The sequence below is a fragment of the Tubulanus polymorphus genome, chromosome 1 (assembly GCF_964204645.1).
Source record: "Tubulanus polymorphus chromosome 1, tnTubPoly1.2, whole genome shotgun sequence".
Taxonomy (NCBI): domain Eukaryota; kingdom Metazoa; phylum Nemertea; class Palaeonemertea; order Tubulaniformes; family Tubulanidae; genus Tubulanus; species Tubulanus polymorphus.
The window spans coordinates 7,474,565-7,492,331 of record NC_134025.1 but is presented as its reverse complement, the minus strand read 5'-3'; the positions used below and the strand labels follow the sequence as shown (position 1 = coordinate 7,492,331).

The following is a 17,767-nucleotide window of genomic DNA, read 5'->3' as shown; positions in this document are numbered from 1 at the left end:
TCTACCTGTAAACAAATTTATTATTTTATTTCTGTTACAATCACACGCAAACAACTTTTCGAAAATGTGGAGCCTCTCATGTTGAATCATCTAAAGAAGTGAAATATGGATAATTCCAAATTTTTCACACCAAATTCATGTGTAAGATCGTTGATCGATGCATTTTTTCATCGTGTAAATGATGGTGGAAAGGTCAGAATTGATAGTAAAGAGTGTCACTTCTTAAAAACCCTGCTGAGGAACTTAGTAGTACCAACAACAACAGCGCTTGAATCACCACCATGTTACAATTATAGCGACAGTGATGGAGGGCTATCACTGCCTCACGATCAGATACGATCTAATGACGTTCTACTGAAGGTGCTCAATGAATTATGTTCATGTATTCTTACGAAGGCAGTAAATGATGCAGAAATATTTTCATCGATCGTTGAACTTGTTAACGAGTGTCTTTCTATGGTTCCGATTGATTTAGCAGAGCCAGTTATTCAGCTTCTACTGACAGCAAGTTTAAGGTCTCTTAAAATAGCTCAATCATCTGACTATGTTGATAATGAGACAACGGAACTGGATGATACAGGATTTCCGAAGAAATATATCCACTCTGACTCCGGTTTACAAAGCAACAACCTTTCAGTGTCCCACTCATGCAGCGTGTTAAAGATGTTCCTTTGGATATTTTACAAGGACCCGGTCAACTGCAAGCATCATATCAATTCTATCGAAGAGTTAACAAAAGATATTCTAGTAGATGGTGATGAAAACGTTACATTACAGTTCTTGCATACTGTTGTGCCTACTCTGTTGAGGAATAAGTCTGTAATATTTGGAAGCATTTTACAAGCTGTTGCCAAACGCACCGATTCAAGTGAGCGTACTCTGTTGATTATCTGTGGTGTTGCTGATTATCTGTTTCAAGTAGAATTCAACCTGTCTGTTGTTGATAGTTGGAAGGATTACAACATCTGGATGATTTTGCAAAATGGTATTAGCAGTGCAGATACCTTGCAGAGAAAACGTAGTCTGTACATTCTGAAAAGAATCATCGAAATGTGTGAAAATAATTGTAGTAGTTTTCCTCGAAAAACTTCTAATAATGTCTTCTACTGGGATCTGGAAAATGTTAAAAGATATAGTTCTCTTTGGCAGGATTACATCCTCATTCTTGAAATGCTCGAAGAAAAGCATGTAAGTGAAATAATTACATGACCCACAACAATTAATTCCTAATGTGTATATTGACATCACTGCTACTGATATATCCTTTTGACTTTTTTTGCAGATACATGTGCTAAAACCATTGATGCCAAGACTGAGATCATTAATCGATGCTACATATGAAAATACTGAAAGTACGATTGATAGCTACTTCTTAAATGACAATTTATTAAAGTTAATTCTACTGTAAATGTTAATGTATTTGCCACTGTAGATGGATGTGCATACCTACATAGTAGTTGGATTCTCAATTTGTTCCATCGGATTTTTGGACATGAAAGTTCATTCATACAGAAATGGGGATGTGAACAGCTATTATCAATTGATCCTCGAGTCTGTCCTATTGTCACTCAACAAACAGAGGTTTGTCAGAATGTCTATCATCTTTATCTTCCATGATATCAAAAAATTATCTTAACCAGTATGGTAATTGTGACATTGGAATATAAAAGACTGAAATTTTGTACCTTTTCAGTTCTTTGCAAAACCATTCCTTATGTTGATCAATGAAGCATCATACTTCTATAGGTAAATAACAAACCTAAATAAAGTCAAATTTGACAACTTTGAAAATGTTGCATTCCTAATTTGATATTTTTGTAGGAATGATGATGCTGAAGTTGGTAGTTGCCCAATTGTAGCTTCTAAGCTTCATGAGTTTATGAAAGGTGTCTTTGATTCAATGAAGCGTGATTCAAATCAGCAAGGTAAACAGTAAAAAATAATTACCTTTTACTTCTTAGATTCTATTTAACGGTTATTGAATATTTATCTTCACCAGGGGCTTTTTGGCGAAGATTTATTGGTAGCATGAAGATTATATCCTGGTCAGGATCTGTACTTTTCTTCATAAGTCAAGGTTTAGCAAAATTGCCAAATTTATGTTTACTGCAGAATGAAGATGTTCAGACTATAAAGTTGGTATTGATTCGGTAACATTCATCATATGATATATTTTTGAATGTTATTTATCGGGATTATTTTTTCAATTTCAGAGAAATTCTCATTGGAACATCAACAGTTGTTGTTAAAACAAGGATTGGAATCAAGTGGTTCTTGACAAAAGCAATTTTGAATTTGATCAACACAGTAAGATTAACTGTTGCGCATAGATGCCATAGATGTTTTGTCGTTGTTCACCCTTTAAGAATTGAAAAACCGATGTTTTTATGGGTGAACCTTTTATTTCCAGGATATTGGAGGTGTAGATCAGGCTACTTTAGTTTCATATCTCTGTGTTGTCAATGATGATGTGATAGAGAGAGGATCATCATTGTGGAAAGAAGCTGTGGATAAACTGAAATATCTCTCAGATGGCGATGGCCCATGGAGTTCTACTCAGACCAGGATATATTTAAGAACAACTGTCGAATTAATGGAAAAAACTCCTGTCGATATCGGTATGATTAATCATAATGCATTCTATACCGGTACATTCATTCTACATGGTTCATAATGAACAACTCAAACTTTCTCAATATTTACTTTTTCCATTTCAGAAAGTATATTGGATGGATTTACAAAATTCCTCTTGTTATGTGTCGATGCTGAGATAATCTCTGTTGATAACAGCAATGATAGCCTTTCAAGTTTACTCAGTAAAGTTATTGAAGTACTTAATACAGTGGCTACAAGAGTTTACATGAGTCGACATAAGATTGATGTGATATTTTCATTCATTGTCCATCTACATTCCATAGCAAGTCCCATAACTGGTGATAAACTAGAACATTTTATTTCAAGTGTTATCTCAACATGTAGAAAAGAGATGCTGGATTACATATCAATTAGAATTAGTCATGAAGTGTCTGATGTAGGTATCAGTTATGGTCTCTATAGGCTAAAACAAAAGTTCTGGTGTAAAATTTTCATTTTCAAATTTCATGTATCATTTCAGTTTTATGATGTGGCTAAAGTTGATTTATACGTAAGATGTGTTGAAGTAATTTCTTGTGTTCAACCTAATTCGGATATGGCTGCGATGTTGAATATTTTCACTGACTCTTGTATAGATCTACTAAAATCTGCAAAAAACCAGGTATACGTAGTTTCCTTACCTACAGATCACACAGATGTACTGTATAACTCTAAACTGAATTGTGTTCATTTTTTATTTTAGGAATCTCATGAAAAGAAATTGAGCTTAGTTACTGGCACTGCTGTACTTGCTAATCTGTGTAAACTTTCAGGAAATGTACTCCTCTACGAAAAGATTCAGTCAAAGATCCTCGAATACTGTGATCTTCAAATTGTTACTTCAGAAATCAAGAAGCCAGAATTTTTACCTAACAAATGGTATGTTAATCTTTCACGATTTCCTTTTGAGAATTCTCTGGTTTTATAACTGAAAGATAATGGATTGATATCTTTCAAATTGTAGCAATGATATCTCGGCACAAGGAAACTTCAAACACAAATGGGGTCGTCTGATTTCACGTTATAACACCAGTCAGTGGCAGTGCATGCAATTCTGTTTGCAACATGAGCACATAAGAGCAATGTTTACTGATGAACTGAGACTGACTCAGTTACTTGAGGCAATTAAAACTGGATTGGATACATGTGCTAGTCCAGCTATCATTCCAATATTCAAGTGTATAAAATTACTATGTGGAGAGGTAATCTATGATAGGGTTCTGCATCAATTGTTTTTATTTTGACAGATTTTCTGTAAATTACCTGGTAGTATGTATTGCCATTAAACGCCTTATTTTCAGATCCTAAAATTTGATATCACACTAATGATTGACATGTCAGATATGTGTTGGACGAGATTGATTGAACAATTCAAAAATAAAGATATCTTTTGGCCAGCATATCAAGTTCTCATTGAAATCATGTACACTCCATGTATGACATCAATGGCAAAACTCAATACGAATTTGGATGATTGTTTAAGAGAGGTATATATGTGTATAGGGTTAAATGTTATATACAGTATGAAGTTAATTAAGCAATATTTTGAATTTCAATTAATGAATATTTTCCAATATATGTTTAGTTTGCTGATCGCATCTTTCAACTCGGTGATGCGAAGAATGGAATTATAAACATTCTAGTGTCTGTTTGGTGTAAAAAATGGATACTCGAAAATGATATGGTTTCGGCTAGTTATTATCATCTTTACATTCTAAAAGCTGCCATATTTGGACCTGTACATAAGAGATGTTTGAGGTAAGTCCTGTAGACAACTTTTCAGTTTGAATCAAGCTTATAGTCATGTACATGCAACTAACTTTCCTGTAGGTTCAATGCAGAAATGAAGTCCTATCTGAATACCTTTTCCATTTATGAAAACATGGACATGAAAGACAGGTGAGATGGAGAGAATTACAGATTTGCTTTTTGAAAAGATGACGGCATCTGTTCTGTGTACATATTCTATTTCTTCAATTTACAGTGATTTGAGAGAAGATCACATGGTTCGTGTTATGTTATTGACTTCGTTAATGCACCTGAAAACTAACGAGGAAGATCATCGATCATTTGTTGAAACTTTTGTACATGAAGCAATCGCAAAATATAAACAGGTTCTGCAACAGAAGAAATATCGATGTTTTACAAATTCTATGAGTCATAGGGAGAAACATCGACTAATAGCTACTGTCCTCATGTTAGAGCCATTTCTCTCACAGGTAATATCAAACATTGTTGTTAATCTGATTTTCTGATTCTACTGTTACGTGATTCAGTCAGGTACTGTTTCGTAGTATTTGGACTACAATGTGTTTTAGGAAGCGCAAGAGAAATATATTCCATACTTATGTGAAGTATTGAACAAAGAAACACAGCCATCGGTTAGAATACTAGTTGAATGGATGCTCATCAAAATCTTTAATCGATTTGCATCACTTAGGGATATTCATGTTTGGACAATCCTAAATCAGGTACAATATACAATTTATTTGAATTAAGTTGACTCAGACGTGGAACATGCTTAGGATGAGTGACTAGCTACATCTGAAATGGTGGTGGTTTGAAGTTATCCGCCAGTGAACAATTTACTTCTAGGTTTCGTCAAAAAAACCAGCATTTATCTGTTCCTTGATGCTGATTACATTTCATGTCGGGAAGCTTCTTACTGATAATGCAGAACAGGTAAAGTACAGATACATCATCTTCAGCTTGAGCTTTATCCATGTACCATCAATCAACCATGTAAAATTGATCTTATATGCAGGAGGAATATTTTGGCCGGTTTCTGCAATTTGTGTTTCCGCTGTGTTTGTCCCATCAGTTTAATGTACGGGTTTTTGCTCAAGTTATACTGACTAAGATGTGGGATCTAAGTAAAGAAAAAGCTTTAAATCAAATACTTTATAGTCACTCGATACTAGGTACAATGCAAGAGTATCTAATGCAGCCAATTGGGTGAGTGTTTTACTCCTTACATCAATACCGATACAAAAATGATTTTACGTTCTATTTTACACAAACCGGTATTTATTATATTAGGAATTCATCAAAAAGTATCCATGCCCTCCAGAATCATTATATGTTCAAGTTCGACCCTTTGAAAGATTATTCAATACAGGTAAAACCGTTTCATAATTGTGAACAAAGATCTTTTAGATATATGTAACTTGAATAGCATTTATTCCTAACAATATTTTAGAGTATATTCTACACGATTCCAAGACTTAGTGGACTAGCAGATGATGAATGGCTTACGCCTACAGATTTCCTCACTTACATGCCTGATCTGAATAGTATGTTTATTTCTCTTGTTAATGAGAAGTTATCTGAATTAGAAAGTTGCTCAAGTAACAGCTTGACTTGGAAGATGAAAGGCGCTGGTAAGTTCATTAAGTAAGCATTATTGATTCAGAAGCATTCAATTTCCAATGTCTATGGATATTCCTATTTCATAAGAAAATGAAGATGTTGAGTTGTTGGATGGCGATGTTCAGCGGAAAATAACACCATGGCGTACCATGTTTCCAAATGAAGAAGCACAAAGGGAAATTGAAGATAGGAAAGTTAGCCATCATAATTCAGATGCAGGAATTTTGCTTGTAGCATCACTTGTTGACAAAATACCTAATCTAGGTGGTAAGTCAGATTGATCAAAATGGAAAATAAATTGATGAATGAATTCACCTACCAGAGATGTTCATTTTATGGTGTAGGATTATGTCGTACTTGTGAAGTCTTTGGTGCAAATGAATTTGTAATTGGAAGCATGAAGTATTTGGAGAACCAAAATTTTCAGAGTCTAAGTGTTAGCTCTGAAAGATGGATCAACATTAAAGAAGTATGTATACACACATAGATCAGACACCGACAAAAATATTCTCTAGGTTTTTTAAAACCCGAGATGGATTTAGGAGTTACCAGCTTTTCATGAAAATGTTGATCACTTTTTTGTCCGTCATCAGGTAAAGCCTATACAGTTGAAGGAGTATATCAATGAAATGAGATGCAAAGGCTACTCAATAGTTGGCGTAGAACAGACCGCTAATAGCGCTTGCCTATCGGAGTTCAAATTTCCCGATAAAACAATGCTTATACTAGGGTAGGTTACGGTATTTGATTCAACCGTTCATCTCGGCTTTTTTAAATATTTTTTGTGACACTATATATGAAATACATAATATCCCAATTGATTCGGATATCACTAAAGTCGGACACATTTCATGGTCCCAAAAGATCCGAACTGAGCGAAGTCTACTGTACTACAAACAGAACTAGTTTGTTTTATCCTAGCTTATTTGACTTATTATTCATCGTTTCAGCCATGAGAAAACTGGAATTCCTGTAGATCTAATTCAAGAACTGGATAATTGTGTCGAGATTCCGCAGTATGGTATTATTCGTTCATTAAACGTTCATGTCAGTGGTGCTCTACTAATGTGGGAATATAACAGACAACAACTGCTGAAATCTAAAGTTACAAAATAAGAACATTATTTGTGTACACCATTCAAAGCAGGTGGATCTTTATATCATGAATAAATATTGTATTTGTTTATCATAAATGTGTATGTAGTATTTGTTAGTCATAAGGTCCCAACAGATCTGTCATTCCCAGGATAAAAGGAGTTTTAAAGGAGAAATTTCAAACTTCTATCAGTGTCCACATCACTTGCATATCCTAATTACTGTATACTCGTCCAAAATCGGTATTGTTTACCTCGGTAAAACAGTAATTCAGTGGTTTTGTGAGCAAGTTTCTTACCTTAACACTTTCAAACCACCTAATTGGATTAAAAAATTCCTGGTCTATCCGTTTTGATATACCGGTTTTCCGTGCAACTAATACATTTCGAATTGCCTATATCTCAAAATGGAAAGTTTTGGGCATTTTGCTCGATGAGTTGCAAAGGGTTTAAAGCACCTTCAAAATCTACATATGTTTAGAAGTTTTTTAAGGAATCAAGTAGTCGTTGGGACTCTGATCGAAGGTGGATGCAACCTCAGTTCCAGAGGCCTGCTCAGGCCATTATCACAGCACAAGAGGGGCGTGTCCACCTGATTCAACACTTCTCCAATATATATCTTGAAACCGGACTCTCTTTCACCAAAAAATCATAATTCCAATTGAGTTCGGAGACTACCCATGTTCAGAAAACCTAAGATTGGACCTAATGACACTAAAGATTATCAAATCTAAAAAACTTCATTTTCTCATGAGATATTTAATCATTCACAAAAAACTTATGTACAATATGCTTACACATGTATCGACATATTTTTCAATGCTGAGATTAATCAATAATGCTAATTAAAATGTATCCAAAAGATCCCCTATACATTACAGTAAAATGTTAAATATACCGGTACAAATATAGATATCACATAGAACCGGGTTTGAAAGGATTTCCATGAAATGAAAGTATTCTAAAATGTTTGAAAAATTATTATAATACATTGATGTATTACTCATAAAACAAGAAGTGAAGTGATGGCTTTTATACATCGATGGTACGCAGCACTACCAACAAGCTTAAGTTTCAGAACGTTTATCTATCGGCCCTGCTCTGTAGTATTCAATAATTTCTTTTCAAAATAATCGACAATCTTCTATTTATTCCACAATTACCGTTTAAAATTGGAACCAAACATTAATAAACAAAGTTAAAATATCGGTATGCAAATTCAAAGCAAGAACTGGTCACACCATTGCTTTCTCATCATACCCCTTCACCAGTTTTATCTTTAGATACTGGCGAGAAGAATTGTAGTATCGACTTATTTCCTTTTACAGCAGGACTTCTACCCTGAAATCAGAATCCAGTGTTTTATAATTACATGTAGCCAAGATAAAACCAAAATCTTTGATATGTAGAGGGACTGTAATTAACCTGGTGTTGAATCAGTGAAATGTAAAGATGGATAGTACTTTACGTTGTTTCTTGACTCTACTTATTTACGTGATAAAGCTACTATGCATTAGTAGCGAAAGCTCATATCTCAAATAAGCCAGTAATAACCTATTAAGTACTATCTCTCTATGTTAAACAAGATCTTTGATGTAAATATGAAATATTCAAAATCACATACCTTTCTCATTGATGGAGACTCTCCAGTTGATGAAGGTGTCGTTAAATCTAATTTACGTTTTCGCCGGCTGGGAGTTTGGTAATTCGAAGGAGAACTAGTTCTGGTTGTTGATGGAGTCCCGACTGCCGGTGAACTAGGACGACTTCGCCGAGGTGTTTTCTTAGAAGCCGATGTCGGATCGACGCTTCTACGTCGGCGAGACGGAGTCTCTGTACCTCTCGGACTAGCAACAGAGGTTTCAATTTGAATTGAAGTTCGACGTTTCTGACTCATTTCAGTGAGCCAGTCTCGAGATTTGGCAATATCAGATGGATCAGCAGCGATACCAACTGGAGCTCGAGGTTTCGGATCGAGCACGTAATTAGGTAAATTGCTCGTCGGTGAACTGAATGAACGACGTACATTTGAACATTTTGCCATCAGAATAGGACTTTTCTCAATGAGGCCCAGTGGTCCGTCAACGCAATCAAAGTCTAAGTGTTTACGAGTTGACGTACGGGACTTATCTGGTAAGATATTTCGAACATCGATACAACAAGGACTCAATGGTTTTCGGTTGTTTGATTCTGCGATGTTCGTACACTGTCGTTTGGACGCGTCGACTAGATTTTCGTCATCCCGTTTGCGTTTTACACCTCGACCCGGCGTTGTATGTTCGGTATTTGCCAATTTAGAATTCCCTAACATGTGATGCTTCAGTGGTGAAATAATCAGTTTCCGAGGTGAAGCAGGTGGCAATTTTCGAGGCGATTTGTGAGCCATATTTTCCACCCAAGCTTTGAGATTCGGATACTTGAAGGATGGAGAAGGAAGCAAAGGCATACTACGATTAGAGACAACCTTTGGATTTTTAATCGGTGACAGGAAAGCACCGTGACAACTTGTTAATGTTCGGTCATTTCGAGCTACGCATGTCGTACCTGAAATGTCAAGAATATTCATCAGAGATGGAAACTGTTGTTAAAACGAGTGAACGAGGTGCCCATTGGCACTTCTGAAAAATTGCAGAATATTTCGTGAAATAGTTTCGCACTAACCAATTTCTCTATGCGTCCGACAAGCTTGACCCAGTATTTGACCGATAGTAGCTACATCAGTGTCACCATGTCTCTCTCCTCTCCAAATGCGTACAGTGCTGTCATCGGATAATGTGGCAATCTGAAAAATTACACTTTATTACAATTTTATCTATTACTAGTGAGACAAACGCAATCTAATATTAATCTTACTTACTCTCAAATTATTTGATGGTGACCAACATACACTAGTCACCTCACCAGAATGACCTTTCAACATAACTGGACTGGCTTTAGGTTTATCAACCTTAATACGAAAAAGACAAAGAATTTCTTTTTTAAGTTGTTTTTTTTCAAAGATAATGAACTTGTTTTTTTTTTCAAAGATAATGAACTTAAACAAGAATTCAAGAAAAAAGCAGTTTGAATTCACCTCATAAATATAAGCGTGGTAATCACTGGATCCTGTAAGAAGAAATCGATCATCTGGACTGAGACTAGATTTTACGTAAAACGTTGAGTTCTGATGACCTTTGTAGGTGGCGACCGGTTTCGGGTTACAGTTCGCGCAGTTGTATTGGTAGATTATATCATCCATACAACTGACAAATAAACGTGTACGTGTCGAATCTAGCACTAAATTAGTGAATCCTACCGACAATAAAAAGAAGAATTGTTGTTATCAATTTGAGAAGAGCGCTATAATTCAATCGATCATATAGACTTTCTGATTTACCATGTTTTCTGACACTAGTTCCAGAATATTGAAACGTGAATTTCGGGATCGGCTCTTTTTTTGCGATGCTGTAATTTTTACGAAGGTCCCACATTTTCACAGCCCTAGATGCAAGGAAACCAAAAACGTAATTTAGTAAAATCTCAAAATATTTTCAAAGCTTCATCGGTTGAATAATAATATATATAGAACATACCCATCTACAGCACCACATGAAATAACTGTATTCTCATCTTGAAATACAACTGATGTAACACTCTGCTGGAAATCCTAGAAAGCAAATGAATCACTTACAGATAATGGATCCAAGCAGCCAGCCCTGCTGCATAATACAATTTTTTGAGACTCATTCTTACCTGAGATTGACTGGTTCGACTTTTTCTTTTTGTCTTATTGTTTGCAGAAGCCTTTAACAAGTGAGCATTACGTATAGAATTCAATGGAGTAGCAACACCACCTGCAAAGAATATACTTCTTATAGAACTCATAAAATAAACCTTAATCAGCCATAAATTTCTCGACTTATTCCCTTTACCTTTTTTACTATATCTTCTGTCCCACAACATGATGTGACCATCTCGAGAGCCAGAAGCAAATACATCTACAAAACATTTAATGAATTTATTACAACAAAATATTAGATGTATTAACACACCCTATAAATACTAATCACAAATACAATATAAAATGAAAGATTCTTACTTGTATTGTCCGTTTGAAGCCCAACTGATTTCACACTACTAGAATGACCTTTAAACACATCTAGTTTCTCCTCAGATACGACATCCCATAATACGATCGTCTGATCACCAGAGGCAGTCAGTAATTTATTTTCACCTTTCAGCCATGAAATATCAAACACTGCATTTGTATGAGCTAACCATTCTGCAAAATAAAGACATTCAAGATGATGACAGGGCTTGAAATCATGTCTTTAATTAGGACGAAAGTATGGCACAGTTACTTATCACAATGCAATAATGAAGACGAACAGACCTTTTATAGCAGCTATTGGTCCGCATAGATTTGTGTTGTAAATAATAACAGCTCCATCTTCATCGGCAACTGCCAGCATATGCCCCTGAGATATATCTGAAATACATAAATTGAATATTTTCAAAAACTTTAAAAAACAATGCAGACATCAACATGATTTATCACTTCACTTACCGTTACAAAAACTGCCAGTAAATGGTGGTACCTCCACCTGGAAATAAGCAGGGGGTATAACACATAAATAACAACCTCAGCACTTGTCAGTAACATGTCAGTAGATTAGTTTAATATTCAGATATTTTGTTTTTAAGCTCATCAGGTTAAAAAACCACCAAACTATAGGTCACTAACTACCCAAACACCAAAGTGGAATGAGACTGTTTGACTGAAAGATCAACATGAATGAATTTGTAAATTGCCAATTTAACTGAAGAAATTTTAAGTGCTCAACTCAAGCCCATCTTGATGAAAAGACATCACTGATTAGCCGGCCATATCCTTAGAATCATATACTCACTGCCCCATCTTGACCTTCAATCACATGTAAATCAGATGATGAACTGGTATAGTCTTCAAGAAATATATCAACCGGAATTTCAACTGAAAATATGCAGTAAAGTAAATGTTACATTTGTACCGAAGATGAACAAAATGTGGAGACTGAGAATTGTTGATGGCAGGGCCTACTCTAGTTTCAGCCTAAGTCTTTCGACCAACCCCATTGAAATGGATGGTTCATTTAACCTCACAATGTGACCACCTTTGAAGTGATGCAGTACACAGTAGCAAGTAGGCCTATCTGAATACGAGACAGAACGAGTTCCGCTACGTCGGTTATTTTTTCAATTCAAAACAACAAATCAACCATGAAATCTTTGCGAAGAACCTACTTAAATCAACTCTATATAGGTTAAGTTTCAACACTGCCTTTAAGACAGAAAGACAACCCTAAACAAACGTTTCCATTCGATAATTAGCAAAACAATGAATCTATATGCTGAATCTAATCTCTTGATTCGACTTTTCACAGCTTCCATACTCACACTTATTAAATCTAGAACGACCAAGTTCTCTCTTCATAAAAAGAGAAGGATACATAGTTTATCATAAATCAACAGCATTAGTCAATAAGTGATATTCAGGCGTTAAATGTCTTAAAACGACGGCGAATTCATGGAAACTACGTCCGAACTTCCCGCAAAACGCTGCTGCCACCTGGTGATTAATAAATTATTAAATTGAATTGGTAGTTGCCCAATCAAAATTGCCAAGTTTAATTTTTTTAAAGTTTTTTTAAATTTTCCAACCATTTTGATCATTCATTAATGACTTAAATCAAGTTTAGATTAGTTTTTTCTGTCAAAATCTGAAATCTCGTCGTCACGGGAAACTAGCCGACGCCATAAATTCTATCTATCCTTCCGGAATATTCCGCTGCGCACGGTGAAGTTTTCATTCACTAATCTCGATATCGGCTTTCATCCGACCAGATTTGATTTTATATTCGACGAATAAACTTGATAAAGATGCCTGAAACTGCTCCCGTACAGGGGAAGAGGTCCGAATTTGAGGACAAAGATAAACCCACTCAAATCCGATACAGCAACATCACCGCTGCAAAAGGTAGCTGTCAAAATGTAGATTCTAGAATATATGACATTTTCTTCAGTTTCTTTCTTTATTTTAAACACTGGAGAGTCATCATATCATATTAGGATAATGACTAAAGAATTTATTATCGAACAAATATCCAAATCTCCCATTATACTACTTGTCCAGCCTTTTAATAATGTGGAGTTTTTATCCTGGTCACTCACGGCACTAAATGTGGAGATCTTGCAGTTCCACAGGAGAAATCAGTTCGATGCAGAGAAAGAATGAGAGAAGTCCCTTTTCATTCGATATTATGGAATACCTCAAGGGCCGTACGAGTTACGTTTTACGAGTTACTTATACATTTCCTTGAATATTCGTTACGACTTCCGTTTTTTGAGTTACGAATTCAACTTAAATACGATTTACGAGTTAAGTGTTGGAGTTTCGGTTCGCAAGAGTTCAAGGACAGTGGCCACGTGGTAGGCATTTCACTGTGTGGGTGTAATTATTAGACGAATAACCACTGTAACGAGGATGGATGGCTGTATGCAGCCCAGTGTTTTCAAAAAATAGATACATTTTTTTTCTAAATTGATGAATCTTGTTCTAATTATTTAAATCATTTCCAGCTAAGATCTATTGAAATATCGTCTATTAAAATCATCGTGCACGTAACGGGACAGTCATCAGTCAGTGTGAAATGTATTGTCAGCATTTAATAGATTTTGAGAAGGTTCGCACAGCAGATGGCCAACGCGCAGATTTTCTGCCCTGTAATAGACCACTGCAGTCGAGATTGATTCACTATGTACAATAAATTACTCTTATTATGCTGTTTGAAATGACAATTCGACTTCATTTCGAAACCCGTTCTTTGAATAACGCGCTTCGGATATCCGAAGCCAATTAGAGAAAAACGTGTAATTCGTAAAACGTAAGTCGTAAAACCTAAGTCGTAAATCGTAAGTCATAACGTATTGTAGGAAATGTATTAGTAACTCGTAAAACGTAAGTCGTATGGCCCTTGAGGTATTCCGTACTATATGCAAAATACAACTGTTTATTTCCGACGCCGCGGACAGCACATGCTCATGCTAATATGATTGACACATGCAGGGCGGGGATACTACGGAGATTACCTATTTCTACTAACATAAACTGTTGACTGGCGTTCGCCGCACTTAACTCAACCGTCCAAGAATTTGCTTGCCTTTGCGAGATTTTGGTACCTGCTGATAAGCTTAAGTCAAGTAAAAGCTACTGCGCACATTCTCATGACCTGAAGATGAACTTTTTGTTTTATTTTTAGCTGTGTCTGATGCCATTCGAACAAGTCTTGGCCCAAGAGGAATGGATAAAATGGTACGAAGTCAAAAATGGCTTAAAGTTTTGATCTTTTAATTTAAATGACTAGATTAAGATTTTATAGATTGAGTGTTCTAATTCAGATCCAGTCCGGTACGGGAGATGTTACGATCACAAACGACGGCGCTACAATCCTCAAACAGATGCAAGTTCTTCATCCATCGGCAAAGATGTTAGTTGAATTATCAAAGGCACAGGATATTGAAGCCGGTGATGGAACGACCTCTGTTGTTGTTATAGCTGGCAGTCTATTGGACGCGAGTGCTAAGCTGCTGGCTAAAGGAATTCATCCGACTACGATTTCGGAATCTTTCCAACGAGCTGCTGCTAAATGTTGCACGATTCTTGAAGATATGAGCACGCCGGTGAAACTCAGTGATAACGATTCCCTGTTAAAGAGTGCTTCAACATCATTGAATTCCAAGGTACGCATTTCATGTAGAGTCGTGTTAAAAAAGATCTGACCCCTTTTAGCAATTCGATGGATTTTGTGCAAACTAATGCACGATCACAGAGCAGTCACTCACTTATGAGCTGATACTGATACTGATTAAAAAACAAGCTTAAATGCTACTTCAAGTCCATTAAAGAGTAAGAGAGTCGAATTAAGAATTTTTTAGGATGAAGAACATAGCAAAAAGTTCTGGGTTGATCTAAACATTTTCAGATTTAAGAATTTTTTAGCATGAAGAACATAGCGAAAAGTTCGGGGTTGATCTAAATATTTTCAGAATAACTTTCAACTGAGACGGATTTATCATTGTTTTCTTGTAGGTTGTGTCTCAATACTCAAACATTTTGTCGCCGATCACAGTGGACGCTGTCATGAAGGTGATCGACCCAGCAACTGCCATTAATTGTGACCTCAATGACGTCAAGATAATCAAAAAATTAGGGTGAGCTCCTCGAGTTTTAACATATCCTTCTAGGGTTTGTGGTCGTACTAAGATCTGTTAGCAATGTCTAAGCCAACGGTTTTATATTTAGTGGTACTGTTGAAGATACAGAATTAATTGATGGAGTTGTATTCAATGGACGAGCTGCGGCTGGTCCCAGTAAAGTAGAAAAGGCTAAAATTGGTCTCATTCAATTCTGCCTTTCACCACCAAAAACAGATGTGAGTATGCTCTTATCGTGAATGCACTGTAATTCATTCATATTTATCCTGAACATGTTTAATCAAGTCTACTGTGGATTTTAGATGGAGAATGAAGTTGTAGTGTCCGACTACACTCAAATGGATCGTGTTCTACGTGAGGAGAGACAGTATATTTTAGACCTTGTGAAGAAGATTAAGAAATCAGGCTGCAACGTTCTGCTCATACAGAAGTCTATCTTAAGGTAATATTTAGAATTGACTAAAGGTTGTAGCCTATATATCTGAAAAATGTGTTTTATTCCGTTATAAATCCTTTTCAGAGATGCTGTCAATGACTTAGCCCTTCACTTTTTGGGCAAAATGAAGATCATGGTAATCAAAGACATCGAAAGAGAAGATGTAGAATTTTATTGTAGGGTAAGTGAGATGTTATATTTCGTCTCTTCCCTTCATTGCTTATACAGTGAGGAGCAATAAGTGAAGTTGAATTTTCATTTCAGAGTTTAGCCTGTAAACCAATCGCGAGCATCGATCACTTCCAACCAGAAATGATGGCATCTGCTGATCTTGTCGAAGAGGTACAAACCGGCAGTAGTAAAGTTGTCAAAGTTACCGGTATCACTAATCAAGGCAGAACTGTTTGTATTATCGTGCGTGGTTCCAATAAATTGGTGCTGGAAGAAGCTGATAGATCTATTCACGACGCTCTGTGCGTTATACGATGCTTGGTGAAGAAGAGGTCAGTAATGCAACTACATGGTTCCCACAGAACACGGAAATTGGGAAAAACTTGGGAAATTTGAAGTAGTAATTCCCTGTAGCATGACTGGTATCTGTTCATTTCCATTTGGGAAAATTGAACAATCGCCCACGAAATACTTTTAAGTTTTAATTCATTTAACTGTGGGAACCGTGCAACTAATCTTTTAAGAGAAAAACCAAGATCGAGGAAAATTATTGGAGATCATATTTGATGAAACTTGTTTCATTTGTTGTAGGGCGCTGATAGCTGGAGGAGGAGCTCCTGAGATCGAAATTGCATTACGTCTTATGGAATATTCACATACTCTTAGCGGTATGGAACAGTATTGTTTCCGCGCTTTCGCCGAAGCGTTGGAAGTAATTCCCTTCACACTAGCTGAAAATGCCGGTCTTAACCCCATATCAACGGTCACTGATTTACGAAATCGACACGCTCATGGTGAAAAAACAGCTGGTATCAATGTTCGTAAGGTACATTAGAACCCTGAAAATTTTGATTGTATACTTCGGTTCCAGATAGTTGAGTATAAATTTTCGGATACTAACTCTCAGATAGAAACCATTATCCAAGTTTCCGTCTCTATATTTTCAGGGAGCTATTACTAATATCCTAGAAGAAAATGTTATACAGCCATTATTAGTATCAACGAGCGCCATTACATTAGCGGCAGAAACCGTGCGCAGCATCATGAAAATTGATGACATTGTAAGTCTGATCAGTAGATAAGTGTAAATAACTTTACATCTTTTTATCAGGAATTAGCATGATGTATTTGTACTGTATGTAGCCTAAATTATATGTTTATAGAGGGCATGCATCCCCCTCTCGGTACTGCTTACTGTCCTCCTCAAATATGTAAATTTTCAATTGATATGCACTGAGTGATTAATCGTAAAATTGTTTGTAAAATTATTTATACTTATGTTTATGTATTTGAAAAAATAAATTCATTCAATTTCCCTTTTCTAGGTGAATACGTTGAAATAGAATCCATGTGAGTGAGCTAGAAAACGTGCTGTGCTAGTGATCAAAGAATATGCAGGAAGGATAGATATTTTTCATTCCGGAAAACTGCCAAGCTTATAAATTTTTTTTCTACAATGGAATGATTTTCATTATGCTTTAATGATACCACCTATGATATAATGGATGTGTTTATTTATTGGTGTAATGAATAATAAATATCACAATGATAATACATCGGTATTTATTTGTTTCTGACTTTGTTTCTGATTATCCATTTGTTGACCGAAGGTCCTCAATCAAGGTCCTTGTTCTTTGTCGTCTTTGTCCTTGCTCTCTGATCTTTCCGTATCCAAACTGCAAGAAGGTCTGCAATACCCAACTGGCTCATGGGAGAAAGATGTTATAAGATCCCCAAATGCTTTAGGTATGAGAAGAAAATTAATAAATTTGATTAAATAACCCGCCCGAAAATGGGTAATCCGCATTTTACTGTAACCCGATTTATACGT

The 17,767-nt window shown here is 35.9% G+C and overlaps 3 protein-coding genes across 3 annotated transcripts; 2 read left to right on the top strand and 1 right to left on the bottom strand.

Annotated features, from left to right (window-relative positions):
- The first annotated feature begins 105 nt into the window (after positions 1-105).
- LOC141898590 (tRNA (guanosine(18)-2'-O)-methyltransferase TARBP1-like) lies at positions 106-7,145 on the top strand. Its single transcript, XM_074784614.1, has 25 exons — positions 106-1,188; positions 1,283-1,352; positions 1,433-1,581; positions 1,694-1,746; positions 1,822-1,925; positions 2,000-2,135; positions 2,214-2,307; positions 2,411-2,618; positions 2,718-3,031; positions 3,116-3,256; positions 3,338-3,513; positions 3,599-3,836; positions 3,936-4,121; positions 4,220-4,392; positions 4,465-4,533; positions 4,619-4,853; positions 4,953-5,105; positions 5,230-5,316; positions 5,399-5,589; positions 5,674-5,752; positions 5,834-6,014; positions 6,091-6,270; positions 6,348-6,472; positions 6,597-6,733; positions 6,954-7,145. Exons 1-25 carry the CDS (start codon positions 106-108, stop codon positions 7,117-7,119), a joined length of 4,728 nt encoding a protein of 1,575 aa, XP_074640715.1. The 3' UTR covers positions 7,120-7,145.
- A 749-nt stretch (positions 7,146-7,894) lies between these two features.
- Positions 7,895-12,654, bottom strand: LOC141911547 (denticleless protein homolog). Its single transcript, XM_074802540.1, has 14 exons — positions 12,513-12,654; positions 11,987-12,069; positions 11,644-11,680; positions 11,470-11,565; positions 11,176-11,358; positions 11,009-11,074; positions 10,830-10,930; positions 10,670-10,743; positions 10,474-10,577; positions 10,171-10,388; positions 9,955-10,044; positions 9,759-9,879; positions 8,722-9,641; positions 7,895-8,438 (listed from the first exon to the last, which is right to left on the bottom strand). The coding sequence occupies exons 1-14, from the start codon at positions 12,565-12,567 to the stop codon at positions 8,352-8,354; spliced, it is 2,235 nt and encodes a 744-aa protein (XP_074658641.1). The 5' UTR covers positions 12,568-12,654; the 3' UTR covers positions 7,895-8,351.
- A 202-nt stretch (positions 12,655-12,856) lies between these two features.
- LOC141911668 (T-complex protein 1 subunit delta-like) lies at positions 12,857-17,492 on the top strand. Its single transcript, XM_074802666.1, has 11 exons — positions 12,857-13,092; positions 14,375-14,427; positions 14,514-14,855; positions 15,205-15,326; positions 15,418-15,547; positions 15,632-15,771; positions 15,850-15,946; positions 16,030-16,268; positions 16,528-16,762; positions 16,884-16,997; positions 17,262-17,492. The coding sequence occupies exons 1-11, from the start codon at positions 12,996-12,998 to the stop codon at positions 17,277-17,279; spliced, it is 1,587 nt and encodes a 528-aa protein (XP_074658767.1). The 5' UTR covers positions 12,857-12,995; the 3' UTR covers positions 17,280-17,492.
- The last annotated feature ends 275 nt before the right edge of the window (positions 17,493-17,767 follow it).